The 26,457-nt window shown below is 41.0% G+C and overlaps 1 protein-coding gene across 2 annotated transcripts in view; it reads right to left on the bottom strand.

Moving 5' to 3' along the window:
• Positions 1-26,457, bottom strand: part of LOC121272646 (SPARC-related modular calcium-binding protein 1-like) — a 76,830-nt gene that overhangs the window by 37,585 nt on the left and 12,788 nt on the right. For both annotated transcript variants that reach the window (XM_041179343.1, XM_041179344.1), the window contains exon 2: positions 231-402. In XM_041179343.1, coding sequence (XP_041035277.1) covers positions 231-402 — 172 coding nt within the window. The remainder of the gene's footprint in view (positions 1-230; positions 403-26,457) is intronic.

Raw genomic sequence — 26,457 nt, 5'->3', positions numbered from 1 at the left:
GAGAGAAAAGAGAAACATAGAGGTGGAGAGGTTTAGGAAGGATCCGAGCAGATGTAGCCACAACCACCAAAGGTAAGGTGATGAAATTTAGAGGTCAGAATTTTAGGAAAGCAGAGTTCTCAGAAAATTGAGGGGTTGGAGAAGGTTAGAAAGATGGGAAGGGGTGATGCCAATGAAGGGACCGTTGATTAATGGACAAGTCAGCCCTGACCTGGTGTTCCCATCCTTACCACTGCATCGACTCCGTGGCATTGTTTCGAGGGTCGGGTCCCTACATTTTGCTCGCTGGAAGGCACAGTGGGATTTGTAGAGCTTCCTGTCACTCCCGCAGACTGGTTTCTGTTGAGCTCTGGAGCAGTCAATGTTGCACAAGCCTCCTCGGTCGCTCTCAGCTATAAGAAACTGAAACATGAACAGTTCTAGTTAATTCATACACACTTTAAAAATCTACTCTATTATAGGTCCTTATCTACCTATGAAATCTCCAAAGCGAATCCACCTCTCCGTTGTTGGTCGAAACTCCAGCATACCAATCTAACCTTACCAACTGTATTTCAAATTCTGGATTAGGAAGGTAAGAACAGGAAGAAGTCATTCAGCCCCTCAAGACTGTTCTGCCATTCAGTTAGATCATGGCTGTTTTGTATCTTAATTCCATTTATCTGCCTTAGTTCCTTGACCCATACTACCCTTGCCTATCAAAATTTTATCAATCTCAGTTTGGAAGTTTTCATTTGCCCCCAACCTCAACAGTTTTTTGCAAGAGTGAGTTTCAGATATCCGCTACCCTTTGTGTGAAGAAATGCTTCCTAACATCAACTTGAATCTATTAGTTCTAAATTTAAGATTAGCTCCCCTGGTTTTGCACTTCCCAAGCAGAGGAAGTATTTTCTCTCCACCTACTCTATCAAATCATAATTAATTCTTTCATGGGATGTGGGTGTCACAGGCAAGGCCAGCATTTATTGCCCATCCTTAAATACCTTTGAACTCAGAGGGGAGTTAAGAGTCAAACCCATTGCTGTGGGTCTGGACTCACTGGTAGGCCAGAGCAGGTAAGGATGGCAGATTTCCTTCCCTAAAGGACTTAGTGAACCAGGTGGGTTTTTATAACAATCAATGACAGTTTAATGGTCATCATTGCTGAAACTAGAGACTAGCTTTCAATTCCAGACTTAATTAATTAACTGAATTTAAATTCTACCAGCTGCCATGGGGGGACTCAAATCCGTGACCCCAGGTCATTAGCCTGGGCCTCTGGATTAATAGCCCAGCGACATTACTACTAAATGTCCCCAGTCATCTTGGGCACATTAAATCACCCCTTAAGGCTTGGCCTAAATAGCCAAGTGGTTATGGTACTGGGTTTGTAGCCCCAAGATCAAGAGTTCAAATCTCACAATGGCAAACTATGAAACAATGTAAGTTCATCTGAAACAGATGGAAATGGGTTTGTACTCAAAAGAGTTACAAACCCGTTTCCAATGAAGTTACATTGTTGCTTGGCCTAAATAGCCAAGTGGTTATGGTACTGGGTTTGTAACCCTGAGATCAAGAGTTCAAATCTCACAATGGCAAACTGTGAAACATGTAACTTCATCTGAAACAGATGGAAACAGGTTTGTACTCGAAAGAGTATCAAGAGTTCGAATCTCACAATGGCAAAACTATGAAACAATATAACTTCATCTGAAACAGATGGAAATGGATTAAATCACCCCTTAATACTTTACACTAAAGAGAATGCAAGCCTAATCTATGCAACTTGTCCTCATAATTTAATTCTTTTAGCCCCTTCTCGTGAATCCGCACTGCACCCACTCTAAGGCCAATATGGTGCAGTTGGTCCACCAGTGTGGATCGAATATCATACATTCTATGAATCAGGTGCATAATCTCCACACTGCAATTCCCACATTGATCTTTGTTGCAGGAACTCTGAGCTGGCGTGCACTAAAACGCAAAATGCACCCCACCATTTATGAGGTCCTAGAGGCTCAGGGCAGGGCCAGTGCAAGAGTATTAGGCACCCTAGGCAAACCTTCAGACTTGCGCAACCTCCCCACTACAATTAGTGTAGAATATTGTGCAGTAGTATGAATAAAAATTTTACATTCATAATTAAGGTTTATTTTAATGAACAAGAAGAATATAATGATCCTGATTGTACATTCTCATTGTTCTCCACTTTTCACCAGCCCTAGCTCATGGGCCATGTGATCTAATTGTCTCCATCCTTAGAACGCTCAGATACAATCTAAGAAACCAGAGTAACTTTTCAGCAGCTAGTTAATTGAAGAGGGGAGTTCTTATGATATAGAATGCACTGCCTGAAAGGGTGGATGAAGCCGACTCAATAATAACTTTCAAATGCAATTGGATAAATACTCAAAAAGGAAAATTCACAGGGCTATGGGGCAAGGGAGCATGGGCAGGTGAGACCAATTGGATGACTCTTTCAAAGAGCCAGCAAAGGCACAATGGGCCAAACAGCCTCCTCCTGTGCTGAACAATTCTGTGAAAATTGAAACCAAAAACCTGCAAAGCTCCCATGCTAGTTCACAATGTGCAGCACTGACCCTTTGACCAAGTCTCCAGCAAGGAACTTCCCGTGGCTGAGCTCAGATCACTGGTTTTCTTGGAAGTGTGTTACTGCAGCTGACCGAAACTAGGGAGAAGCAGAACCTTCTTCAGTTTGGTTAGCTCCATACAGATTGAATATCCAAAATAGGATCATTTTTGACTCATGGGTGGTGCCTAAAACTGTAAAGCCTTCAAGAGCATAACAAATAGCTTATTTTTTTAAAAACCTTGAAAAAAGTTGTTTGCTGCACTTGAAACCCCAGCCATGTTAATCCTAAATTGATGTCACATGTAGATGGGAACAATTAACGGTAATTGCATACATTAAACAAAGAGAGATTTGATGCAAGTGGAATCGCTGCTACTTTCCAAGAAAAATCAAAGCCGGGTAAAAGTCTATCACCTCAAAGTGTTAGCCCTGCACAAGGAGAGACTAATAAATGTAGCCGGGGTCCACTGTCTACCACTGCAGGGTATCACAGATTTCATTGATGAACAGGCTCCTGGATCATGATGGAATGCTGAGCTCAGCGATGGGGATGGTATCTTTCTGGGAGAATTAATGTGCTCACTAATATTGTGCACCAAGGAAGGATAAGACAATAGAAAGGTCAAAACTGTACCCATCAGTTCAGGGGCTTTATGTCAACTTAACTCCACCAATGGCGCCATCCTGATATCAACCCTCTTGTTAGCCTCCTTTTTCACATGGTGCTACCAGCACCCCCTGATTCAGTCACCAGTTTGTTAATTTTGCAATGATGCTCTAATGCACTAAATACATTACAACAGAAAGAAGAGCAAAGAGAGAAAAATATGAGTTGAAGGAAGAGGAAAAGCTAAAGGGGGAGAGATAGAAAGAGAGGTAAAAGAAGAGAAAGGAAAGAGCAAAAGTGAGGAAAAAAGGAAGAGGGAGGGAAGAAGGAGCAAGAAAAAAGAGAGAGATATAGAAAAGGAGGGAGAGGAAGACCTTCGCTATATTTAGTACGGTATTGCTTTAATAGCATGAGTTCAAACCCCAACATGGCAACCGGTAAATTTAAATTTGGTTAGTTAAATAAAAGTCTAAAACCAAAAAAAATGTTATATGGTAACCACATGAAATTACCAGATTGCATTAAAAATCCATCTGGTTCACTGATGTTCTTTAGTGAAGGAAATCTGCCTCCTCTACCCAGCTAAACAATATATGACTTCAGACCACTGTGCTTCACTCTTAACTATTCTCTGACTTGACCTAGCAGACCACACAGTCGTATCAAACTGCTGCAAGAAATAATAAGAATAAAAACAAACAGATCAACCAACATTGACCTAGGCACCAGACATGACAAAGACACACCCAGCCCTGTCAACCCTGCAAATCCTCCTCAGTAGAGTATGATTGAATACTGTCCACTTTCTTCAATGGGTGCAGCTTCAACAACACTCAAGAAGCTTGACTCCATCAAGGACAAAGTAGCCCACTTGATTGACACCCCAACTACCATCCTAAGCTTTCACTCCTTCCACCACCAGCACACCATGACTGCTGTGTATACCATTTACAAGGTGAACTGTAGCAACTCATCAAGGCTTCACAAGTACCTAAACCTGTGACCTCTACAATCTAGGACAAAGACAGCGGGTGCATGGGAATACCACCGCCTGCACATTCCCCCCAATTCACACACCATCCAATCTTGCTATTCCTTCATCATCACTGGGTTAAAATGCCATAACCCCCTACCTAGTAGCATTGCGGGTTACCTTCACCACATGGACTGCAGCGGTTGGGTCATTGGCACGTTCTCAAGGGCAATTAGGGATGCGCAATAGATGCTGGCCTAGTCAGTGACGCTCACATCCCATGAACGAATGATAAAAAAAATACTAAAAAATACTATTGAAAACAAGAAAATGGTAAATATTGCATATGTTGTCTGTTTTTCCAGAGGATTGGTAACAGAGAGCATTAAGAACTGTTATAGTTAACAGGTTTTCAAAATGAAAGCAAACCTGTGTGTCTGGAGCAACACATTCCAAGTACCACAAGCAGAGTGTCTTGGGAACACTGCACTTCATACTTTTTCTGTATCTATTGAATTACTTGCACCCTATTTCTGTGGCTTATTTTAAATAAATATCTTTTGCAAAGATTCATGTTTTTTCCTTTGGGTAGCTAGCACTGGCTTTTAGAGGTTCAGGTAAAGCATTGAGATTCTTATCAATATGCACAGGGTGTTGCCCCCTGCCCCCGACTGCCCCCACACCATCACCAGCTGCCCCCACAACCCCCCCACTGCCCCCACACCCCCCCCACCACCCCCACACCCCACCGCCCCCACACCCCAGCACCCCCCTCACCGCCCCACATCCCACCACCCGCCCCCACACCACCACTGCCCCCCCACACCACCACTGCCCCCCCACACCACCACCGCCCCCCCACAACCCCCATCACATCTGCCAAAACTAATATTAAAATCACATTTGTCCAGAGCTCTCTGTCCAGCTATTTTCTTTAATGTTTTCCTTTGGATGTAGGTAACACTATTTGTTACGCATTTCAAAGTTGCTCTAAACCACTAAAGCCATAAAGAGTCAACAACAACTTATATTTATATCGCGCCTTTAATGCAGTAAAAGATCTCCAGGAGCTTCAGAAGAGAGTCATCAAACAAACTTTGACACCAATCCCCACAAGGTGACCAAAAGCTTGGTCAGAGAGGTAGCTTTTAAGGAACATCTATAGGTGGAGAGAGAATTCCAAAACTTAGGGCCGAAGCAGCTGAAGGCATGGCAACTAAAGGAGGGGCAAAGGAAACTGAGTATGCACAAGAGGCCAAGATTAGAGGAATTCAGAGATCTTTGAGAGTTATAAAGCTGGTGGAGGTTTCAGGGATAGGGAGGGGCAAGGCCATGCAGGGATTGAGCACCAGTGTGAGAATTTTAAATTTGAGTTGCTGCAAGATTAGGTGAGAGTCAGCATATAAGCAACAGAACTTTGGTTGAGCTGACATTAATAGACGTTGGGAAATGAGTGGCCAGCATTAAAGGCGCGAGATGTTGTTGTTGACTCTTTATGACTTTAGAGCAACTTTGGAATGTGCAACAAATAGTGTTACCTACATCCTAAGAAATAAATTGAAGAAAATAGCTGGACTGAGAGCCAATAGAACATTGGACAATGAATCAACCACATGTGCAGGGCTGGTATCACCAGCTGGCTAGAGCAGGGAGAGGTAGGCTCCCTTCCCTACAGAGCCCAGTTGGGCTTAGATGCCAGTCTGGCAGCTTTCTTGGGCATTTTCTGGGGAACAGTCACAAATTATCAGATTTATTGAATTATAACAATTTGCAATGATGGGATTTGTCCTCATAACCTCTGGATTGCCAGCCTAGTACCATAAACAACTAGCCTACGATGCCCTCCTTGCAGTTACCATTTTACAGTTTTCCTTTTTGCTGCACTTTAATGCTCAGGTGAGGAATACAATTACTGGCAGATAGACCATAGAGTTACAGCACAAAAATGGGCCTTTAGGCCCGACTAGCTGGTTTATCCTCCACAAAAGCAGCGGTTGAAATGTTTCACAGAAGAAGGATCTATACAGGGTGCCAGGCTGTCTCTATCTGCCACCTGGATCCTGACACCTGCACCTTCAGATAAGGAGGTAGACAAGCATTCTTGGTCAAATAATTAGCACATGTGAAAGCTCCTGTTCTCAATGAATGATGGGATAATAGGTCTAAGGGTGCTGCTAAGACATGAATATCCATTTAACTACAAAGTTTAATATGTGCTGAGAAGCACTCCAATCATCATAGGCCACGCTTTCAGTAGCACTAAATGAGAGAAGGCACACTAGCATGAGCAATACCCAGCATATTCTGATTGGAAACATTGGACAGGATATTACCAACCACACCTCCAGGATCTGGCACATCTAACTGGCAACGGTCATGGAGAAATTATTTCATTGAGTGTGGATCAACAGAGACCCCAATGCAGAGTTGTGCTGTGTGATTTTAGCAATGGCTCAGTCTCCGTTCACATCTGAGCCAGAAGCTGAGAGTTCAAGTTCCATTTCAGAGACTTGAATGCAAAATCTGGACAGACGCTTCAGTACAGTACTGAGATACTGCTGCACTGTCTGAGAGGCTGTCTTTTGAATGCAATTTTAAACCAAAGGTCCTATCTGCCCTCACTTGGACGAAGAAAATTCCTTGGCATTATTTTGAAGAAGTGCAGGGAAGTTCTCCCTGGTGTCCTGACCATTAATTATACTCATCAAACATCACTAATTTGACTATGTGGTTATTATCATGTACCTGTTTCTGAAAGCTTGTTGCACAAATTGGCAGCTATATTTTCTTCAACAGTGACTAAACTTAAAAGTACTTAATCGGCTGTAAAGCATTTTGGGATGTAAAAGATGCTATAATAATGCATGTCTTTCCTTATCTGATAGCATGCAGCATTGGGTTGGCAATGCTGATGACTTTAACAGTGAGCAGTGGCTAGAAATTTAGCACAGTTATCCAGCATGCTGCTTTGTTTTCCTATAGGGATATGATACCTTGGAGTGGCACAGTGGGCAGCGATCTCTTGCAGCACCATCATGTCTTAATTCCCTTTTCCTTCAGACTACTGAAAATTATATCCCTTCAGAGCCTTTCCAAACACTTCCATTTTTTTTAACCTATTCTGATTATTTGTCCCCTTCCTTTTAAATGTCACTTTCATCAAATTTCTACCCCACTGCTACTGGGTTCTTGCATCAATCCAAATCTGTTCACAGTGCAAAAGAGAGTGCCTCCAGGAACTTTAGCTTGACTATCTTGACCCCAGGATCTGAAGTAAACCAATGGAAGAAGATCTAGGTTATTCTATCATAAAAGGCATCAGAGCCAAACCTGTCTGTTTTCTCATCAGAGATTCACACATGGATATTTCATGGCAGGAGTCACTAGATTGTGATTAGAAATGAAAATCACAGACTATAATCACAGAATTCCTACAGCACAGAAGGAGGCCATTCAGCCCATCATGTCTGCACAGGTTCTCCGAATGAGCAGTTCACCTTGTGCCATTCCCCTGCTTTCTCCCCATAACCCTGCACATTCTTCCTTTTCAAATAACAGTCTAATTCCATTTCGAATTCTTCACTCTCAGGCAGTGCATTCCAGACCTTAACCACTCACTTTGCCAATTACTTTAAACCTGTGCCCTCGATCGTTCTCAATTCTTTAACGAGTGGTAACAATTTCTTCCTTTCTAGTCTGTCCATTCCTAATCATCATTTCTAACTGGAGACATAGGACTAGAAGTCATCCAATATGGTGAGTGGTGCACCTGCATTCTGAGCCAGAAGTACATATTTGCCATATTGGTATGTAGGCATCAAAAGAGGCACCCAGGACTCCACCTTAAACATGCATTAGACCTGTATAGAAATAAGGGGCCCAAAGCCACTTAATGTCTCATTCAAATTGGTTTACCCTCAATACAGTAGACACCAGACAGCCTATCTTCAGGTGAACAAAGTCCACACATGGTCTAATTGACAGGTGCTTAAATGGACTATCATAGGTCATCACCAATGAATGACCAAAAAAGTAAGTTTTTAAAAACTTATTGAATGTGGAGATGGACAGTTCAAGAGCTCTCCTGGGTCCACATTAAAAGCATGAGCCGCTGCCACCCGCTGGTCTAATGCACATACAGCCCGAGGCCCAATATTGGTGTGTCTTATCTTGCAACACTGACTACACTTCAAAAATACTTCATTGGCATAAAGCACTTTGGACACGTCCACTGGTCATCAAAGGCATTATATAAATGCGAGTCTTTTGTTTTTTTTGGTTTATCTGTTCTGACACTTTTCAATTTCTAGGCCACTGAGTCTGCCGACGACAACTCCTCTACTAATACCCAGTCTGAGATCAGGTAATTCAACACAGAATGGTCAAGGAAACTCCTGTTGAAAGGGGAATATGATTTTCCTTTAAAACACATTACTACTGGTACATTGCATGTACACTGGTAAATTGGTGGAAATGCCAATGATCAGTTGATGAATATAACTTTATCTTTTAAATACACATCATAAATTGCTGATGGAATTTGGGAGAATGATCACATCCAATGAGCAAGGCCTGCAACTGCAGCATAACAGTTGACATAGCCAAATGAATAGGGAATATTACCATAGCAATGATGTAAGCTGACAGAATTTATGTTTGTGGAAGTGTGTATGCGCTGTGTAATATTTTTAATAATATCAAATAGATGCCCCCTGCCTTGTACACTAAGAGTCAAGATCAACTGTAGTCTTCATATGAAGCACAGTAAGAGGGTACAGGTTGGATCAGAGTGCACAGACTTAATTCAGTCCTCACCCTTAAAGCCATAATGGAAATATTTTAAAAATTGTAAGTTGCTAGGTTCATATTTATAATGGAAATTGCACTTTAATGGCAGCCTTCTACCAGTGGTGGTTCTGCGGAAAGGTGTACTTAAAATGTGATGTGTTTACATAAGCAATTTCCATCAAAATGAGATAGGAATTTATTATGAACAGGGTTGACAGGAAATGCATTGGAGACATGAATTTATACTATATAGAGGCAAGTTTGGTAGATCAAGAGTCACCACAGGTTGGAGTGACTTAAAAAATGTGAAATATTTCTACATATAAAGGAACAATCAGGGTGTTTCCAATAAAATGGATCCTGGCTATAGCTGGCACCTGATTTTCTGCCCTCCTTTCTTTCTGCAATTTACAGGTCACCCGGGAAGATATCAGATCAATCAATCAGACACAACACCGAAGCAATGCATTATAACATGGAAAGTAGATTTTTAAAAAGTCAGCCTGGGGTCTTCCTGGGTGGATCAGAAAGAGTTCTGATTATATTCTCTGAAACATTTATTGCAACAAATTTCCTTGGGTCTTCCCTGTTACAATGTCATTGCTTCTATGTGCTTGTCACAGGGATGATCTCTACAGCAGATCAACCACAGCTGAGGGTGTGAGCTAGTTAAGAATTTCAATTTTCTGATTGGAGCTCTCGATCCTTGAGAAAGATCATAATCCTGGAATTATTTCAGGAGCAAATAAACAATGAGCCACAGAAATAGAAAGTCAACATTTAATCATCTTGACACCATGTTGGGTTTTTGCCACCATGCAATACCAATGATTGAACTAATTTATGTTTAGATACTTTCCGTAGTACAAATGGTCCACCAGCCCCAGAGTAATCACCTTAATAACTGTTCTGAGTATTAGTCAAGACTAAAGGTTAACAATTTAAAGACTGTAATTACGGGTTCTTATTTAACTCTTTATAGGTCATGAATGAAACTGTCCAGAAGGTGGCCATTCAGCCTTTTGTTTTCAAACATACATCCAATCCAGTTTTCAAGTTACTATTGAATCTGCTTCCACCACTCTTTCAGGCAGTGCATTCCAGATCATAGCAACTTGCTGCATAAAAGAAACTCCTCATCTTCCCTCTGGTTCTTTTGCTAGTTATCTTAGACCTGTGTCTCCTGGTAACTGACCTCCCTGCCACTGGAATCAGTTTTTCTTTATTTATTCTAGCAAAAGCCCTCATAATTTCAAAACCTCTCTATTATATCTTCCCTTAACCTTCTTTGCTCCAAGAAGAATAAGCTTAGCTTATCTGTCTTTCCACAATATACATGTTACTTAACATATCGGATTTCATTTTCATATTTCTGTTTCCACACATACATCAAATCATAGACTATTTAGGGACTACGTAGCAAGGTGTAGATCAATTGCTTAAACAAATAGGTTACGGCTGACCAGAGGCCATTCTCACCAATTATGCAAGGACAGTACTAGGTTATATGTCACGAGGTGGTTCTTTTTCCCAGAGAATAATGAATCTCTGGAACAGGATAGCAGCTTTTGCGGTGAACATTAATTTGCTGAATTCCTTCAAACGAGGGCTTGACCTGTTTCTGTCTGGCATAGAGATCACCTTCTTCAAGAGGTAGGAACTTTGTAATATTAACCAGGGTTAATGTAATCCCTTAGACTAGTCCTATCACTTAAAGGCGTCAGAGAGGGATTTTTTAGATATTTTTCCCCAAATCGGGTGAGCATGAATATATCGTGAGGCATAGGAGAGGGCTGAATGAATCAGTAGATCTGTTCCTGCCTGTCATTTTTTTGTATGTTTGTAGAAGCTCTTTTTAACAGTGGATGAAAATGCAGATCTCCAAAGTGGTTCTATCTCTAGTGCTCAGTTTCTTTACAATATCAAGTGCTGTTGATGGTGAAACTGTGAACATTTTGAGTGTGTGACATCAGATAACAGCTGCACAATGTCAATCTATAAGTGACCCCTTGCAGCACAATCTAAAACACTGTCAGTGATGTGGAAGTTCACATGCAATTTCAGGCGTCACAAGGTGCCTGGCTCAAATCTAAACTACTGTTACATAAACACCCACCTGGTCCAAGAGAGACAGGAGAAAGAGAGAGAAACCGAGACAGAAAAAGGGAAGGGAGAGAAAAAGAGACAGAAAGATAGAAGGAGGGAGAGAGAGACTTATGAGAAACAGTAGGATCCCAGCTAGGGCAGTGGTTAGGGCTACAATTTGCTCCTGTACCCTAGAGTTACAGAGGAGAAAATCTCAGTTCAGGTTTCCATATACCCAACAGCCTCTGTTTGAAAAAAAAACAAAAATATGCCAGATGTGAACAAGACTGAATTGTGATCTCCTCCCATTGACCAACTTAAGGCAGTACTTATTGCCATTAGCATTGAGAACAAATGTAGAGAGGGTGGGTGGGCTCTTTAGTCCTACATGAATCAGCATTTTTAGGAGGTGGGGAGAAATTTGGAAGAGGAAAGGCAGAGAGAGAGAGCGAAAGAGATAAACAGGTGTTGAACAAAGAGAAAAATAGAAAAAAAGAGAGAAACTGAGACATAGGAGAGAGCGAGATACACAGATAGACAGAAAGACAAAGGAAAAGAGATGGAGTAGTGTCAGAAGCAGGCAGAGTAGGAAAAAGGAAATAGCCAGCGGAGAGGTAAGGACAAGACACGAGGGATTAGTCAGAGGAGAAAGAAATGCATTAGCAAAAGGCTCCATCTTAAAAGAAAAATGAAAGCAAACTGCAATTTGTTAGAGTTCAGTGAAAGACACTTCAGCAGAAAAACACGTCTAATTGCCATTTGTATATTTGTGGAACAGCTTGGCAGCTGGAGTCAGGCGGTTTTGTGGTTTTGCGGCTTGCGGTGGTTTGGGAACCCAGTTGGCAGTGGAGAGATTCCCGAGCAGACTCTCAGCCCCCAGATGGCCCATCTCCCAAGGGAGCCCTGGAATCTGACCGCCAACAGGAGACACAAGAGGCAGTTTTACTAATTGAACATTAAATAAATAAAAGAAATTGGAAAGAAATTAACTTCCCTCCCCCCCCCATATATATTTTATATATATATATATATATATATATATATGTGTGTGTGTGTAGTTCTAATTTTCTTAAGGGTTTTTTATTGCATATGTGAAATTTGTTAAGTGACTAATGAATTAACTCATTGCGTACCAGAGCAATGTGTTAAATTGATGGATTAAACACACTACAGGAGTGAAATTTTCTTTCTCTAGCACTTCAGCCAACTGTGAACTATTCTGGGTGTGACAGCAAATGAATAAGCAGGGGGAGATGGTGAGAGGCAACAGTCGAGCCCAAAGCAAAAGCTTGACCAAAGAGCTAGGCTTTAAGTAGCATTTTGAAAACAAGTGAAGTGAGCAGCTGAGAGGCTTGGCGAGGTAAATCCAGAGTTTAGGGAAGAGACTACTGAAGGCATTGCCAGCAGTAGTGGAGTGAAGTATGCATAAACACATTCATATGCACACAAAATAAGTTACGTGATAGTGATCAGAAATGGAACTTGTAATATTTTTATTTAATCCATTTGATAAACTAGAAAAGACTTCTGAGTTTCAGATCATGCTCTGTCAGCCATTCCACCAGAATACTTGCACCTAGTCATCAAACAAATGCTTCCCATGTCAGCAGTCGAGGAACTCCAGCACTTAACAATGGTTAAGCAAATACACTAATATTATTCCTGATTATCTCCCTCCCATGTGATGTGGAGCTAGCTGAGATCAACTAACTTGGCAACAACTGGGGCCCGGAACCCTAGACTGTTCTGGTCTGTAATAAAATAAAAACAGAAAACGCTAGAAAAATTCAGCAAGTCTGACAGCATCTGTGGAGAGAGAAACAAAGTTAACGTTTCGAGTCCGTATGACTCTTCTTCAGAGCTCTGAAGAAGGGTCATATGGACTCGAAACATTAACTCTTCTTCTCTCTCCACAGGTGCTGTTAGATTTGTTGAGTTTTTCAGCGTTTTCTGTTTTTATTTTAGATCTCCAGCATCCGCAGTATTTTGCTTTTATCTTAGTACTCTGGTCTCTTTTCTTTCAGGATACACTGCATTTACTGATTGAGGGAGCTGTCATTTCATTGTTTAAAAACATATTACTCAATTACAGCAAAGACCAAGGCATTCAGCATTGCAATAAAATGTAATGACTCTGCACAGGGTGTGCCACAAACAGAAAAAATAAGTAAAAGATGAGATAGCTCCATTTATGATAAAGGTCAAAGGAGATATATATCATATTTAAAAAGAATATGCATTTCTATAACAGGTGGAATTTTACACTAGTGGGTTTTTATGTTCCCGCCAAATTCAATAGAGTTTAGAATGGCTCGCCGCATTTTATGGCCCCATCCCCACTGTGACGGGGCCTTAAAATTCCAGCCAACACCTTTCACAACCTCCCAACTTACCAAAACACTTTTGTTACAATCCCCTAGAGACAAAGCATTTTTAAAAAGAAATTTGAACTTCCAGTTAATAGCTGAAAGGATAGCATTTCATGCTTTAAGGACAAGATTTCATGTTTAAGACTTCTACTGTAAAACAAGACTAAAATCACAATTGACTAAACACTATTTTTTGTAGCCAACTTATACTTTAAACCACAGAACAGAACTTTTCCCTCTTCTTTTAGCCCAACTAAAAAAAGCACACTTCACAGGTATACTTTACACAGTCCTTTAAGTAGACATTCAATTCTCCCAGACTCAGTCCACAGTGAACCTTAGTTCCCGAGGGCTTACTTCTGTACTTCTCCTTCCTCAACCTGATAACTCATAGTTACCCATACCCCCACCCAGAGATTCTTCCTTTAGTGCAAGCTGGACGAATCTTCCAGCTGGTTTTAACATCTCACAAATTTGGTTGTACTAATCTGAGTGTGAGCTCCCACCCTCATTTCTGCATGGTGAACCATAGAGATCTTTAGCCTCTAGCTCTTCCTCTCTCTCTCAGATATTGGCAGACTAACTATGTTTGTGAGTTTTCAAGGATATCTCAGAAATCCTTCCCCTCTCAAAGTCCATTTCTAAGGCAAAGTGAATCACATGTATCCAGATAGAAATGCTGATTAGCTATACTTGAGAGCCCAACTCTCTTTCAACTTGGAACTAAATGGAAAGTTTAAATCACAACTGTTCACAACCTGGCATTTTCAACACTTTTCTTACCACACAGGCTACTGCCATTGTCTCCAACCTTTTCCCCAGTAAAACAATCTAAGCCTCCTTCAATTTCTAACAACCAAACCACCCAGGCTTGCTGTCAGGCAGACATCAGAACAGGTCACATGACCCCCTTAAATTAAAGACACAGTCTCAAAACATAATAACCATCAAACCTCATAATTGTAATACTTTACACCCAATTTTCACATGGCAAACTCCCAAAAATTGCAATGTGATAACGGCCAGAATGTTAATGGTTGTTGATCATGCTGCTAAAGATACACAGGTGATGGGCATTGTTTGATTAATGACTGGGAACATAAATAAGGAGGGTCAACTGGGAGACTTGGTTGTAAGGTTACATTCTGTGAATAAATGCTTATCAAGGAAAAGATCGATGCCTTGTTTGTACTTCATGATCTGGCTTGCATATATTTAACATGATAATACAGAATGGTTGCCTGAACCTGAAGATTGGAAACTAAGATTTTTTTTCAGACAAAAGATTGTAGTTGGAGTTACTTCTGAGAAAAATGGCTGAAACCAAGTGTAAAGTGATAGGGTATGATTTCCCACCAATGTTCTCTGAATCAGCATTTATGATCAATGGAAAATGAAGTTTATATGTGGACCTGAGTTCTGTCCTTGCCAAAGGAAAAGCAAAGTATGGCCTTGGCATTGTTGCTTCCTACCAAAAGCAGGATCAGGTGCAAAGTGTTTTCAGAGCTAAAGGCTCTTCAGTTGAACACTGACAAAGGTTTGGATATTGTATTAAAATTTATGGACAAATTGATGACCTATTAAATGCATATGAGGCCTGGTCAGATTTTGATAAATTTATAAAGATGGACTGTTGTTCCATAGAAGAATATATCATGAAATTTAACAGAATTTCTGCAATCTTGAATATAGTCTATTTAGAAATTCCTAATTCAGTGTTTGCTTTCAAATTGTTGGATTGTGCTAGTGTTGCACATGGACAGGCTCCTGGTCTTAGGTGGAGTTAGATTCTCAGAAAGAAACATGCTTTTGGGTTAGATGTCTGAGCCATTTATAAAAAATTACTGGGAAAGCAATCCTTTCCAATGACCTTATGGCAAAAATGGGACATTCGGCAGTGACATGAAATGCGAAGGGTTCAATGCTCACAGCATTTCGAGACAATTCCGATATTGGCACTGGCATAAATACAATAGAAGAATCACAGCTAAAAGAAATGTGGATGGAGACCTTTTTGGCAGATCTTACAGGCAGCAGGAATGGAGTAATAATAACAGGAGAATGAACCCTAGGAATTCCCAGGAAATGATTATCGAATGTTTCATGATGTAATTTGAAATATCAAAGTGGTAAATTGTCCAAAAAGTGGAAGGACAAGATTTTTGAGGTAATGCATGAAATGGAAGGTTTGGAAGGGGAAGATGATGATACTGATCAATCTGAGGGAATTGTACTGGTCACAAGCTTAAATCTGGTGATAAACGTACCAGTTGCAGATTCAAATAGTTGTTTGGTATTACAGAACTTGAGTATTGCTGAAAAAAGAGACATGTCTAAGCTTTTCATCTTGCACTCATCAGGACACTCACAAGAATACCAATAAAAGGGGGAAAACAACAATTTATACTGTATGAAGAGAGTGCTGATTGGTTGGCAAGTGGCTTGCCATGGAGAATACACCAGTGATGGCGACTGACAGTTAATTGCCAAGCAGTTTGAAATTTAAACCAAGCAGCTTGACCCTAATTGGTCAAGGCATTGCCCTGAGGAATGAATCAGTGAATGACTGTTAATTATTTTATTTAACTGAAATAGGCGCAGTGTATGTACATGCTCTTTCTGTCTGCAAAAAACAGGGCCCTGTGTATTAATATATGTAGCTTCCAATACATGCAAATGTGCCACATTACAAACCTGACCATCTTAAATTGGTTATCAGTGTAATTCTTAATACACTGAGGATTATTTAGCAAATGTTGTCCAATCAAAGAATGACATATAATGTCAGACACTGTGTTTTGATTTTTGCAAGCACACACTGGTTGGGTACATCCTGTACCCTGTGTGTTGCGAACAGTGACTGTAACGTGCTGTTTGATACGATCTTCCAGTCTGCCTATCACACAAATAACTAATGTGGAATACGAATTTCAATGCCAGTGTGATGCTAGGTATGTAGGCCATATGTCCCAAAGACTGTCTCTTTTTTCAGCAATACTCAAGTTACAGATTCATTTGATTGTGCCTTGTTGAACAATGGGTGTCATGTTGGACAGTGCTTGCATGTCTACTGTATGTGGAACAGATTGTTTGAAATGTTATTTAGATTCACTAGGTAGTAAGGATCTAAATAAGGTCAAGGAATATGAAAGTTCCACTTACTTCAGATTTGGGATAACAACACGTTAAATTCACTGAAAAGAGTGGTGATTCCATGAAGAATAGCTGGGGTAAGCCACTTTATTAGTACAGGTTGTAGTACCTAGTGATAGACCCTTGCTGCTGAACAAGCAATCCATGGAAAAGGCACAAATGAAATTGGACATGGAACATGATAAAGCAGTTGTTTTGGGTAAATTGTAAATCTAGTGACTTTCCCTAATCAGATTATAGGTTTTGTTAAAGGGATGCAATAATCAGAATGTTAATGATAGATGGTAGGAATTTGAGAGAAAAAAACCCAAATTGTTTTAAAGTTGCATTGGCAATTTGCTCATGCCTCTTGTCGCAGGTTAAAAAGCCTACCGAAGGATATAGGGGTAGTTGATAAATATGCAAAGCTTAGTAAAGAGATTAATGAAAAATGTGACAGATGCAAAATGTATCAAATGAAACATTTTGATTTTACATTTCCTAGACATGATGACAAGATACATTGTAAAGACAAAAGTGATTGCAGATAAAATCATGGAAAAATGGATAGGAACTGGCCTGGGAGTACCAGCTAAATTCCTAACTAACATGGGGGGGAATTTGCCAATGACAAATTTAGAGACATGCAAAAATATGAACGTTGTAGTGATGAACACTGAAGCTGGAAGTCCCTTCAGTAAAGGGCTTTGTGAAAGAAACCACACAGTGATTGAGATGCTTCACAAGATCTTAGCCAACTAATCAAATTGTATTTTAACATTTGTCCTGGTGAGAAAGTTCGCTTAATGGTTGGGGGCTACAGTCCATATCAGTTGGTCTATGGGAGAAATCCAAAAATACCTTTAGTGATATGTGATCATTCCCTGGTCTAGGAAAGGACTGCAATTAGTTCCACCCTTTCTGAGCATTTTTAATGCCCTACATGCAGGGCGAAGGGCATTCATCAAGACAGAAGTCTCAAGAAAAGTTGGTGAGCCTTATGGTTTTGCAAAAGACCAGAAAGATATACTAAATCCCCAGGATTAAAGTTCACCATAAAAGTGGTCAGAAAGGGTGGAAAGCTCTTGGAAAAGTGATAGGGTATGATGGGACATTAAGAGAGTAATTCTCTAACATGGTAGTCAAACTATTAAGGTACATTCATCTAGAATCTGAGCAATTAGTAGAAGGTGAAGAGGTACCCTGCACTTCACATACTCATGTTTGACATTTATGAGGAGCAGAATATGGTAGATAAGAGATTAGGTGATGATGGACAAAGTGATGCCGATGCACAAGGTAGGGCTAGTTATCCTGAAGGACAACTTTGGGATACTACTTAAAGTCAGCGCCAGGTCTCTAAAGGGGCCTATGAATGGAGGGATGTGACCATTGTAGGGAGAACAGGGAAAGCCACTGGCAAATTCAAACATTGGCTAAATGTTCAAGATGATAGACAAGAGGATGGACTGACAAAATGAGGTGAAAATGTGGAAAGCTAGAAACCGCCGTGTGAGTTCCCTTAAAGGATCTATAAGTGACTCTGGCTATAGGAAAAGATCATCTACAGGCAACAGAAACTCTGATCATGGGCGGGAGAGGTCATTATAGCAGTGGTCCAGAATGATTTAGGAGGGCAAGTAGAAGCTGTAGTTTGATAAGAACAAGGACTATATAACAATCGAGGACTGCCATTAGAATTAGAAGCTGTTATGATCAGGAAGTTTTGGTGGATATAAACAAATTAGAAGATAAATCAATAAGAGATATGAAACAAAGAGTTGGATAGTTGGAAAGAATTTGGTGTCTACTCAACTGCCTGATAGGAGACAGCCAGCCTTATCACACAGGTGGATATATATGGACAAAGTACTTCCTGATGGAACATAAGGCTACAGTGAGACTAGCGACTTGGTTTTCAAGAGAGACTTGGTGGTCAAAATGCTAGTGGACTCCCCCACTGCAGGAAAAGAATCATCTTGACTTTTGTCGCTCTCTTAGCCACATATTCTAGGGAATGTAAGTCGATTGATATAAAAGCCACATTTTTGCAGGGTGATTTTTTCAAAGTGTTTTTGAAACCACCTAAAGAGACAGGTGATTTCGAAGGAAGCTATGGAAATTAAACAAATGTGTTTACGGGTTAAATGATGCATCAAGGGTATGGTATTTCTTTTGTTAGGTCTGTCTTACTAAAAGTAGGTTGTATTCAGCTGAAAGTATACCCAGTAATATTCTACTGGTATCAAAGAGAAACTTGCAGGCATCTTTATGATGAATGTCGATGATTTTGAATGGGAAGGTTCTGCGGAATTTGTGCAATTTCTTATGGATAAGATAATAGAGGAATTTAAGATTGGAAGTCAGGTTTAAATATATGGGGTTAGACATTAATCAGACTAAGTTTGAAGTAACCTTGAATCAGCAATCGTGTCCAAGTGTGTTAATCGTATCCTGATAAATTGGGCCAGGTCCTCACAGATGATCCTGCGTCCAAAGAATAAGCAGACCAGTTAAGAAGTTTGATTGGAAAGTTAAACTGGCTATTAGCTCTGACAAGACCCAAAGTCAGTTATGACATATTGAAACTTAGTACTATGATTAAACATGCTACAGCTGAGAAGGTTCTGAGATCTCTAAAATAAAACATTAAAATTAAATTTGCAGAAATGCACACCAAGTTTCCAGTTTTAGGTGACCCAAAAGATATGAAGTTAGTCCTTTTTCAGTAATGCTTCCCATGCCAATCTTCTGGATGGATATTCGAGTACAGCTGGGTTTATAATTTTCTTAGTGGAGAAAAGTGAAAAGTGTTGTCCCTTGGCCTGGGATTCCAAGAAAATAAAAAGGGTGGTTAGAAGTACCCTAGCTGCAGAAACACTAGTAGAACTAGTAGAAGTGAAATCCTATACAAGGGGCATTCTGAGAGGTTTTCCCATAGAATGCTGTGTGGAAAACTGTTCTCTTTGGAATAATGTTCTTTCGACAAAGAGTATCACTGAGGAAAGTTCGAGGATGGACCTTGCGAGTGTCAAAAATGTTGGAAAGAAAAGATTTCTAAAATAAAATGTGTTGATGCAAGTCACCAATTATTAGACGGCTTTACAAAGAGAAATGCTTGCTCCAACAAATTATTGGATGTCCTAGAAGAGAGACACCTTGTGTTATGATGTGTTAAAAGAATTATAGAAAACCTTTTTTTTTTGCTTTGCATGTTTAAGTATGTTATAAAGTTGTGTTAGAAAGGGGAACCTGTTAATGGTTTGTTGATTATGTTGTTAAAGATACATAGTTGATGAACATTGTTGGATTAAGGACTGGGATCACCATTGGGACTCAAGGGTAGTAGTTAGGAGGCAGAAATCACAGAATTGTGACCATGCAGAAGGAGGCCATTTGGCTCATCGTGTCTGTACAGGCTCTCCGAATGAGCAATTCACCTAGTGCCATTCCCCACCTTCTCCCCCATAACCCTGCACATTCCTTCTTTTCAGATAGCAGTCTAATTCCCTTCTGAATGCTTCAATTGAACCTGCCTCCACCACACTCTCTCAGGAATGCATTCCAAACCCTAACCACTCACTGCATAGAAGTTTCTCTTCATATCACTTTTTTGTTTCTTTTACTAATTACTTTAAATCTGTGCCCTCTCATTCTCAATCCTTTCACAATTGGAAACAGTTTCTCCTTGTCTGCTCTGTCCAGCCCCCTTATGATTTTGAATATCTCTATCAAATCTCCTGTCAACCCTCTTTTCTCAAAGGAAAACAGTCCCAAATTCTTCAAGTTTCTCATCCCTGGAAATATTCTTGGGAATCTTGTCTTCAACCTCTCTAATGCCTTCACATCTATTCCAAAATAACGTTGGAATAGAAGCAACTCATAAAATAAAAGTAATCTGAGAGGTAGCAACAGATCAGCAGGAGTTCAAATAAAATGCTTTTCATATCTGTAAGGCAGCATCCTGTGAATAAACCTGTCAAGGAAAAGCTCTACATCTTGTTTTATACTTCACCATCTGGCTTGGATCCATTTAACATAGAAAATCTGTTTAGTGATGTTGATTGAGGAATAAAATATTGGCTCTAGGAACTGTGGAGAACTACCCTGTTCTTCTTTGAGATCGTTTCCATCCCTCCAAGAAGGCAGATGGGGCCTTGGCTTAATATCTCATCCATAAGACAGTACCTCTAACAATGCAGCACTCCCTCATTGTCAGTCTAGTGAGAGCCCAGACTTTTGCACTAAATACATGGAATGGAACTTAAACCCATGTAAACTTGCTAGGAGCAAACATCAATGGTTGCACATTACCAGAGAGTTCTGATCCATTCAGCAAATGGAGGAATTCCACTGAAAAGGAGATAAGTTTTTTTAAACTCCATGTTTTAAATTGCTTTCTCCCTACGCCACTTGGTTTTAAAATTTTGATACGTAAGGAATTCGTTGTAAACATGAACTACACGCAATATAAATATTAGCACATTTCCTAGCATCCCTATATATAGGAACACATTTAAGAGACCCACTAAAAAGAAATGTAATACAATCCCATTGAATGCCTCCAAATTGTAAAATATGTCCAGTCTACCCCTAACAGACGCCCACAAACCCCCCCCTGCAAACACTGACATTCCACCAGGGATACCCCTGCAAATACTGACACACTCCCAAGAACATTCATGCAAATATTGACAAACTCACAGGGACCCCCTGCAATTACTGACGCTCTCCAAAAGCTTTTTAAAATATCAGTTTCGGAATGTGGGCACCTTCAGCAAAGTCAGCATTTTTTTGTCCATTCCTAATTCCCCTTGAGAAGGTGGAGGTGACCCACCTTCTTGAATTGTTGCAGTCGGTGTGGTGAAGGTGATCCTACAGGGCTGTTAGGTGGGGAGTTTCAAGATTCTCACCCAGCAATGATGATGGAACGGTGATATATTTCCAAGTCAGAATGGTGTGTGACTTTAAGGTGATAATGTTCACACACACCCACTGCCTGTGTGCTTCTAGAACTGTGGTAAAGATCACAGGGGTCCTATTGAAGAAGCCATAATTAGTTGCTGCAGTTCATCCTGTCAATGATGCACCAGACACAGTGATTATGTTATTGGAATAATAACCCAGAGAATGTGAGCTGAGATCCCACCATGGTATTTATGAATTTGAATTCAGTTTAGCAACTAAATAAATCTGGAATAAAAAGCTGGATTCAGTAAAAGTGACCATGAAGCTGTTGGATAGTGCTAATAATTCAACAGTGTTTTTTAATGTCTTTTAGAGAAGGAAAGCTATCATCCATCCCCAGTCTGAGCTACATGTGACTCCAGTCCTGTACCAGAGTACTTGACTCTTCCCTCTGAAATGGCCCAGCAAGCCATTCAGTTGAATCAAACCACTACTCCCAGGCACTCCCTATAAATATTGACCTTTTCACTGAAACTTCTGGCAAGTATGGCAAGTTCACCTGTAAAATCTTACTGCTACATCATTAGGATGATGAACAGAGATGGTGCAGCTACAAAAATAATGATGAGTGAAAAAAGAGATAACTGTATGATGCCAAATGCCCAGCTGGAAGCCGAATGAGGCTGGAGCTTCATTACAAAAGTTGTAGGTCCACTCTGCTGATCATCACTCTCTCCATGTAGCCCTACCCCACTGGAAGAACAGAATCACCCCTTCCCCCATCCACAGAAATATCAGAGGTGAGGTGTAATTTTAGGTGGATCACATACCAAATTATGGCAGTAATATTTCTATAAAAAAGGGAGAAAAAAATGGTAGATTCCCTTTTCCCTCTCTTTCCCCCGCCTGCTAATGCATGGTCTTATGTACAAAAAGTAGGTTGGGGGAGGGGTGGGTGTGGACAAAAGCCAATGGCAAAAATATTTTCAACACATTTGAAAATGGCAGGACGGTGGGAGAAACAAGGAATGGATAAACCTGAACATGGAATGTTCAAAATGAGTTAGTGTCCATCATGGTTAGCCGGCCAGCTTGTGTCCATCAGCTGAATAAGAGGTGGTCTATTCTCAGTTATAGAATCACAGCAGTGTGTGGATCACATGGTCTCCCAGTGCAGCAAGCCCCAAGCTGATATATTACGAAGGAATGTGACCGCAGATTACATAAATACGCTACGGTATAAAAGCTCTTTTTATTTTCTTAACATTATTGCTACATAAATATTATTTTGTTAATGTGCCAGCAGTGATTTACTCAGCATGTGTTTGCACAATGCTCTTCACAGCTCACAGGGTTTACTGTGTCGTGTTAATAGCCTCATAAAATGCACAGCCTCAACATACAAGGCCATTGGATGTAGAAATGTGTCTTTTGTAAGCTTTGGATTTGAAAAAAAAACTCAGATTCGAGCTGACAGTAATTCATTTACCAGCCGTCTTGTTCTCCCTGCTACCGTTTAATGAATCTGGGTAGAACATTCGCCTGGTAGAGTTGACTTAGAACGATACAGCCCAGAGGAGGCCAGTTGCTCCATTGTACTGGAACCAGCTAGACCCACAATTCCACCTCTCAAAAAGGCCTCAACCCAACACCCCTCCAACAACCCCGCCCCCCCTTTCCCCACATTCCTGTAAATGTTTAACCTGCCATTTAAAGGACAGTCCCGTTGGAAACCCTTTGTGAAGAGGAGTCCTGCAGGTTTCAAATTGAGACGTCCTTGCTTGGCCTAAAAATTCCTGTGTGAGTTTTCACACTCCACGATCTGGGCACACAGTCTGGGCTGGCGTTTCAGGGCAGTACTAAAACAGTGCTGTATTGTCACAGTGCCCTCCTCCAGGTAATATATTAAACTGTGGTCTAGTCTCTTTGTTCCAGTGGGTGTTGATGATCGAATGACAGCAGGGAACTGACCCAGTGCCCGAATGGAAAGAGAAACAGAGTTAACATTTCAAGATGCTGCCAGACCTGCTGAGTTTTTCTGTTTTACTTTCAGATTTCCAGCATCCGCAGTATTTTGCTTTTGAGCCAGTGCCCTGGTCAACACCGCGAGAAATAAATTCATTGGTCATTCGTTTCAATTTGTAGAAACTTGCTGTGCACAAAATAGCTATGATATCCATCTATGTAACAATATATAACAGCTTTGTTAATACTTCAAAGAAATTCACACGGGGATAATTTTAACTTAGCCCATTGGGTGGAAACCCCAAAGGATCGGCTGGAACTCTGAATTCATACCCCACACAGGATTACTCACCACCTCCTTCAATGCAGAGCAAACTAAGACAGGTGTAAAATCAGCATTGCACTTGATCCCGTTAGTTTCCCAACCAATGGGCTGGGTTAAAATTACCCTCTATCTAACTTACTTTCTTACTCTGAAGTGTACATGCGCCACACTGATCAGCCTGGTCCCATGTCTGGCTGGAATGCAACCTCAAAGGAGTGCTGTGAGTTTGGTGAGTTGAGGGAGTTTGGTGAGGAGGGGGAGCTGCTCCTTTGCTTTTTCTAACTTTTTCACCCTGTAGGAACTGGTTCTTGCTCTACTACAGGGGAAGAACTTAGCTGTTTGGTGAGTATCTGATAAGTATCTGGTGAGTGGATAAGGTCTATTCTATTCCTAAGGTTTAAAATAGTACAGGAATTTGTGGTAAGATTAATAGAATACATAAAATAAAGTAAATAATTGAATAAAATAATTAAGTAGTTAATTAAAAGACATAAAAAGATTGAAGGACGGGTGATGTGACATGGCTGTAGCATGTGGGAGCTCCTAGATTCCAGTGTGATCCAGGGCAAACACATCTGCAGTAAGTGTCCGCGTCTTGAGGAGCTTTGGCTCAGACTCATTGACCTGGAGGCCAAGCTGCAGACACTGTCACACATCAGGGAAGGGGAAAGTTACCTGGACGCTTTGTACCAGGAGGTGGTCACACCCCTTAGGATAGGGTCTCCTGATTTGGAAGGTGGTCAGGGACAGGAGGGTGTGACTGTAGCTGAGGCAGGTAAGGGGACCCAGAGGGCAGGAGTGTCAGACTCCACAATTGTCCAACAGGTCTGAGGTTCTTTCAGCTTGTTTGGATGAGAGTGGGGGCTACAGGTTGGATGAGCTGACTGACCATGGCACTGTGGTACAGGAAGGCATTCAAGATGGATGGAGCAGAAAGGAATGTAGTGGTAGTAGGGGACAGTATGGTGAGGGGGATTGACACTGTACCCTGCAGCAAAGAGTCCAGGCATCTGTGTTGCCTGCCGGTGCCAGGGTTCGGGACATTTAAACAGGGCTGGAGAGGAATTTACAGTGGGAGGGGGAGGATTCAGTTGTCGTGCTCCATGTAGGTACCAACGACATAGGCAGGATGAGGAAGGAGGTTCTGCATAGTCAGTATGTGGAGCTAGGCACCAAATTAAGAAGCAGAACCTCAAAGGTAATAATCTCTGCATGCAAATTGGATAGGGAAAATAAGATTAGAGAAATGAATGTGTGGCTCAAAGACTGGTGTGGGAGAAGTGAATTCCAGTTCGTGGAGCACTGGCATCAGTACTGGAGAAAGTGGGGGCTGCACCATTTGGTTGATCCATACCTGAACCGTGCTGGGATCAGTGTTCTAGCAGGCCGCATAACTAGGGAAATAGAGAGGGCTTTAAGCTAAACAAGGGGGGTGAGGGATCAAGCTTGGATAGATGCAGCAAATCAAGGGGTAGGGTTAAGGAAGGAGAGCAAAATAGAAATATGGGAAATGAGAGTCAGAGAACGGCAGGAAGGAATAGAGAAAAAAAAAGCTAAGAATACACCAAAAGTCAAGACTAGATGTTACAAAGCTAACAAAAAGACAAAACTTAATGTGCATAACATTCATAACAAAGTAAATGAATTCATAACGCACACTGAAGTAAATAAATATGATCTGATAGCCATTAAGGAGATGCGGCTGCAGGGTGACAAGGATTGGGTTTTGAATATTGAGGGCTATATGACATTCAAGAAGAGTAGGAAACTAGGTAAAGGTGGAGGGGTGGTGCTGTTAATCAATGAAGGCATTGGTATAATAGTTAGAGATGACCTTGGTTCAGGAGATCAGGTTGTGGAATTGGTTTGGGTGCAGATGAGGAATAGAAGGGGGAAGGAGTCACTAGTGGGAGTGGTCTATAGGCCCCCTAACTGTAACCACAATGTAGGACAAAGTATACAAGAAGAAATATTGGATGCTTGTGATAAAGCGTTGGCAATAATCATAGGTGATTTTATTTACATCTGAATTGGTAATATCAGATTGGCAGTGGTAACCTGAGAAAGAATTTTACATTCGGCGTGCAGGAGCATGTCCATCACACTGGCACGTGTGCGTCCCAACGTCATTGCGCTGTCTCACAATATTTCATTTGGCAGGCATACGCCGGAGTTGGCTGCGTGCCTGCCGATAATTGAAAGTCCCACTAAGGCCATTAATATACTAATTAACTCCAAATTTACGCTGTCTGTCCAATCTTACAGTTGGCAGGCAGGCGAAAAGGCCAAGCGGCCTTTATGTTTTTTAGGAAACCTCATCCACGAGCAGGATGAGGTTTCCTAAAGCTAATACTGATTATATAAAAACTTTATTTTGAAAATAAAAACATGTCCCTTCTCATATAACACAGTCACATGAGGGGACACGTTTCATTAAATTTTTAATGTTTTTAATAATGTCTTTAAAAAGCACCTCAATCTCCCTGAGGCAGACTCTCCCCCCTCCCCCTGCCCACACAGGTAGTGCTCAGCGCTACTGCTCATGATCCACGCCTTAATTGGCCCACCCGTGTGAAATTGTGGTGCCGAGCTGATTGCGGGGCAGCTCCACGACCACCTGTGCCCACTCCCGCCAAGCGCACCCGACGCATGGAAAATCCTGGCCCTGAATGAAGAGTTCATAGGATGTTTTTGAGATAGTTTCTTAGAGCAGCACATTCTGGAACCAATCAA

This window comes from Carcharodon carcharias, chromosome 34 (genome assembly GCF_017639515.1).
Source record: "Carcharodon carcharias isolate sCarCar2 chromosome 34, sCarCar2.pri, whole genome shotgun sequence".
In the NCBI taxonomy this organism is placed as follows: Eukaryota; Metazoa; Chordata; class Chondrichthyes; order Lamniformes; family Lamnidae; genus Carcharodon; species Carcharodon carcharias.
The sequence above is the reverse complement of the archived record's forward strand: the minus strand, read 5'-3'. Positions and strand labels throughout refer to the sequence as shown.